The 4,489-nt window shown below is 43.3% G+C and overlaps 1 protein-coding gene across 1 annotated transcript in view; it reads left to right on the forward strand.

Moving 5' to 3' along the window:
- LOC137533424 (farnesyl pyrophosphate synthase-like) overlaps positions 1-4,177 on the forward strand; it is a 98,346-nt gene extending 94,169 nt beyond the window's left edge. Inside the window, exon 9 of the mRNA XM_068254818.1 lies at positions 4,139-4,177. Within this exon, the coding sequence (XP_068110919.1) occupies positions 4,139-4,177 (39 nt within the window). The remainder of the gene's footprint in view (positions 1-4,138) is intronic.
- The last annotated feature ends 312 nt before the right edge of the window (positions 4,178-4,489 follow it).

Raw genomic sequence — 4,489 nt, forward strand, 5'->3', positions numbered from 1 at the left:
AGCATTTCTTATATATGTTGTTGCTAGAACCCAAAGTCTGGCTACTTCGTGTTCTGGACGGGCAAAACTAGAAGCCGTCTTACTGCAGCCAATGTGAGAAATAAAGTAAGATTTCCTGATTCCCGGTGGCAATGTGGCAAATGAAGTCGGCTCCTCGCCTTTGGCTCCTCCCCCTGCCCGCCTCCTATTCACCGCTGGCACCAGGGGACACGCGTGAGTTGTTCGTAGCAGCAGGGAATCCTGACGTTCGTTCCTGCAGAGCGGGTGCTGGCAGAAACAATGTCTGCAGCGTTCCCGCTCTGCTTCCCTGCCGCTACGAACAACTCTTGTGTCCCCGGCTGCCAGAGCTGAATAGGAGGGGCAGCGGGAGGAGCCGGTTTCATTTGTATTGCCGCCGGGAATCCAGAAATCTTAATTCATTTCTCACATTGGCTGCAGTGAGACGGCCACTTCTAGTTCTGTATTCAGCGCTGTACAGCATACATTGTCTTGTCACTAACTGTTCCTCAGAGGAGCTCAAAATCTAGTCCCTACCGTAGTCATATGTGTGTATCATGTAGTGCATGTATCGTAATCTAGACACAAAACCACTAAATTCCAAGTTCTCAATATGCATAATCTTTGTTTATTGTAATATCAAAAACACACAGATTCCCCAATACAAACTCCTATTTCGTGATACTGCCCTCAGTGTCTCTCTATCCGAGGTTAACTGCAGGTTGAGAGGAGACTCCCACATAAAATCCAGAATGAACAGCAGCGCCAGTCAGTCACAATCCTCTTGATCCAAATATACCTTAATAACAAAACATAATCGAGAGGGGGACCCTCATAGCGAGTATTGCCTCCGCTGATCACCCTTGTGCATAAACACGATTTTATCTTAAAGTTCTGTTTCGTTCTATATGATTCAAACTGATTCATCATATTTAACGAAACAGAAATTTAAGATAAAATCGTTTATTACATGTGCCACGAAATATGTGATTTATTTGATATGGTGTAATTGCGGGTACCAGTATGTGGGGCGTACCACACGTGAACTCATTTTTAAAAATATCATGTATGTGACCCCACACACATGCAATTTTGTACGATCGACAAACTGCAACCGCATTGGAGGGGGTGTAATAAGTTGCGTGACCTATTAAAAATGGAAACTAAGTGGATCTATAATTTACAAAGTATGACCCTGGGGGGTCTAAATATTCATCTTGATATTGTTTTATAGCTAATGACTAAATGTATAATGGTTGGTCAGAGTTTGTACTGCTTGTGTTAAGATCTGGGTTGGGGGAGGGGGGGAGGTACTCTATCCGTATATATGATGAGGTAGCTGTGCAGGGGTTGTCCTGCAATTTTATTCCTTTTGCTATTAAATATGTGTATATGTTATACAGTGATGTGAAAAACTATTTGCCCCCTTCCTGATTTCTTATTCTTTTGCATGTTTGTCACACTTAAATGTTTCTGCTCATCAAAACCCGTTAACTATTAGTCAAATATAACATAATTGAACACAAAATGCAGTTTTAAATGATGGTTTTTATTATTTAGTGAGAAAAAAAACTCAAAACCTACATGACCCTGTGTGAAAAAGAAATTGCCCCCTGAACCTAATAACTGGTTGGGCCACCCTTAGCAGCAATAACTGCAATCAAGCGTGTGCGATAACTTGCAGCAAGTCTTATACAGCGCTCTGGAGGAATTTTGGCCCACTCATCTTTGCAGTTTTGTTGTAATTCAGCTTTATTTGAGGGTTTTCTAGCATGAACCGCCTTTTTAAGGTCATGCCACATCATCTCAATAGGATTCAGGTCAGGACTTTGACTAGACCACTCCAAAGTCTTCATTTTGTTTTTCTTCAGCCATTCAGAGGTGGATTTGCTGGTGTGTTTTGTCATTGTCCTGCTGCAGCACCCAAGATCGCTTCAGCTTGAGTTGATGAACAGATGGCCGGACATTCTCCTTCAGGATTTTTTGGTAGACAGTAGAATTAATGGTTCCATCTATCACAGCAAGCCTTCCAGGTCCTAAAGCAGCAAAACAACCCCAGACCATCACACTGCCACCACCATATTTTACTGTTGGTATGATGTTCTTTTGCTGAAATGCTGTGTTACTTCTACGCCAGATGTAACGGGACACGCACCTTCCAAAAAGTTCAACTTTTGTCTCGTCGGTCCACAAGGTATTTTCCCAAAAGTCTTGGCAATCATTGAGATGTTTTTTTAGCAAAATTGAGACGTGCCTTAATGTTCATTTTGCTTAAAAGTGGTTTGCGCCTTGGATATCTGCCATGCAGGCCGTTTTTGCCCAGTCTTTCTTATGGTGGAGTCGTGAACACTGACCTTAATTGAGGCAAGTGAGGCCTGCAGTTCTTTAGATGTTGTCCTGGGGTCTTTTGTGGCCTCTCGGATGAGTTTTCTCTGCGCTCTTGGGGTAATTTTGGACGGCCGGCCACTCCTGGGAAGGTTCATCACAGTTCCATGTTTTTGCCATTTGTGGATAATGGCTTTCACTGTGGTTCGCTGGAGTCCCAAAGCTTTAGAAATGGCTTTATAACCTTTACCAGACTGATAGATCTCAATTACTTTTGTTCTCATTTGTTCCTGAATTTCTTTCGATCTTGGCATGATGTCTAGCTTTTGAGCTGCTTTTGGTCTACTTCGTGCCAGATAGCTCCTATTTGAGTGATTTCTTGATTGAAACAGGTGTGGCAGTAATCAGGCCTGGGGGTGACTACCGAGATTGTACTCAGGTGTGATAAACCACAGTTAAGTTATTTTTTAACAATGGGGGCAATCACTTTTTTCACACAGGGCCATGTAGATTTGGAGTATTTTTTTCTAACTAAATAATAAAAAACATAATTTAAAACTGCATTTTGTGTTCAATTATGTTATCTTTGACTAATAGTTAACGGGTTTTGATGAGCAGAAACATCTAAGTGTGACAAACATGCAAAAGAATAAGAAATCAGGAAGGGGGCAAATAGTTTTTCACATCACTGTATGTGGGAGTAGCAGGGTGTCATTGAGATGCAGTGGGAAGGGTATATTCTGCGGCATAGGTGTCGGTAGGAGTACTATGTACGATATAGGAGGAAAAACTGTGGGGGGGGGGGGGGGGGTTGAGCACAATATTTATTCTGTGGCAGTGTGCATGCATTACTATGCATGAGATGGACTGATGTGTGCCGAATGAAGTGTGAGCCGACAACCTCTTACGTCATCTAGGCTAACATCTTTCACCCTAGCTATTGGCCGACGTGTACGGGGAGGGCCTTTGCACACTTAGTGCGATGGGAAGCGTGCGTAGCCCAGCCCCTGATGAATCACATGGTGTGACGAAACACGTAGGGCGGAGCTTGGGGAGACGCACGCTACGAGGGATACTGGCCAGAGATACGTATGAGGTGATTGGAGCTGACCAGAGCTGTAAGCTGATTGATCTCACGATACGCTATGTTACAAGTTGCTTTTATGTACGTAGATTTTTAACTTGGGGCCATTAGGCTTCTTATTAAACGGTTTTACGCTATGCCAAGCTGGTATTTTCCTTTTAAATGCTAAACTAAGGATTGTTGATACGCATTGAATCAAGCATTTATCTGGTGAGCGGGGCAACAAGGGGGGAGTGTTCTCCCTGTCCTCTGGTGATAGTTTTTCCTCATGTCAGAGTGTTTATGCACAAGGGTGATCTGCGGAGGCAATACTCGCTATGAGGGTCCCCCTCTCTATTATGTTCTGTTTTTAAGGTATATTTGGATCAAGAGGATTGGGACTGACTGGCGCTGATATTTATTCTGCAATTTAGGGGGAAGCCAATTAACTTATCTGTATGTTTTTTGGGATGAGGGAGGAAACCGGAGTGCCCGGTGGAAACCCACGCAGACACAGGGGGAACATACAAACTCCTTGCAGATGTTAACCTGGCTGGCTGACATCCTGAAATATGCCACACAGACAAACAAACCCAGATCCTTCCTCCAGTGCTGCAGTCAGCATATTACAGCGCCTGTCTAGGTTCACCCACCATGCGCGATAGGGGTGCTTTGACATTCTGTCAGACGCCTGTCTGGACCGGGCCCAGGTCTGTATAATGATTTTATCTTTTCGCATTTGGTGTCTGGCAGGAATCTTACTGGCATGGCTGCAGTAGCTTTGTGGCTTAAAGTGAAACTGATTTTATTGAAAAGTGCTGTAAACATGATCGTGTTTTTCAAGGCCTTTTGCCATTTTAAAGTGCTACTAATTTGCTGTAAACACAGATCAGTGCTGCAGAAATATTTTTGCATTTTAAAGCGGACCTGAACTCTTGCACAGCACACAATGAAAAGTCTATTCCACACATAGTTGCTGAAGGAAATGCACTTCCCTGTGTTCTGTTTGTTTAGGCAGATAACCCTGTCTAATTAGTTTTTATCAGCAACTACAGGAGAACTTTGTTAGCTTTCCATACAGTAAACACTGAGGCTTACAGAGCA

Source organism: Hyperolius riggenbachi, chromosome 9 (assembly GCF_040937935.1).
Source record: "Hyperolius riggenbachi isolate aHypRig1 chromosome 9, aHypRig1.pri, whole genome shotgun sequence".
NCBI lineage: Eukaryota > Metazoa > Chordata > Amphibia > Anura > Hyperoliidae > Hyperolius > Hyperolius riggenbachi.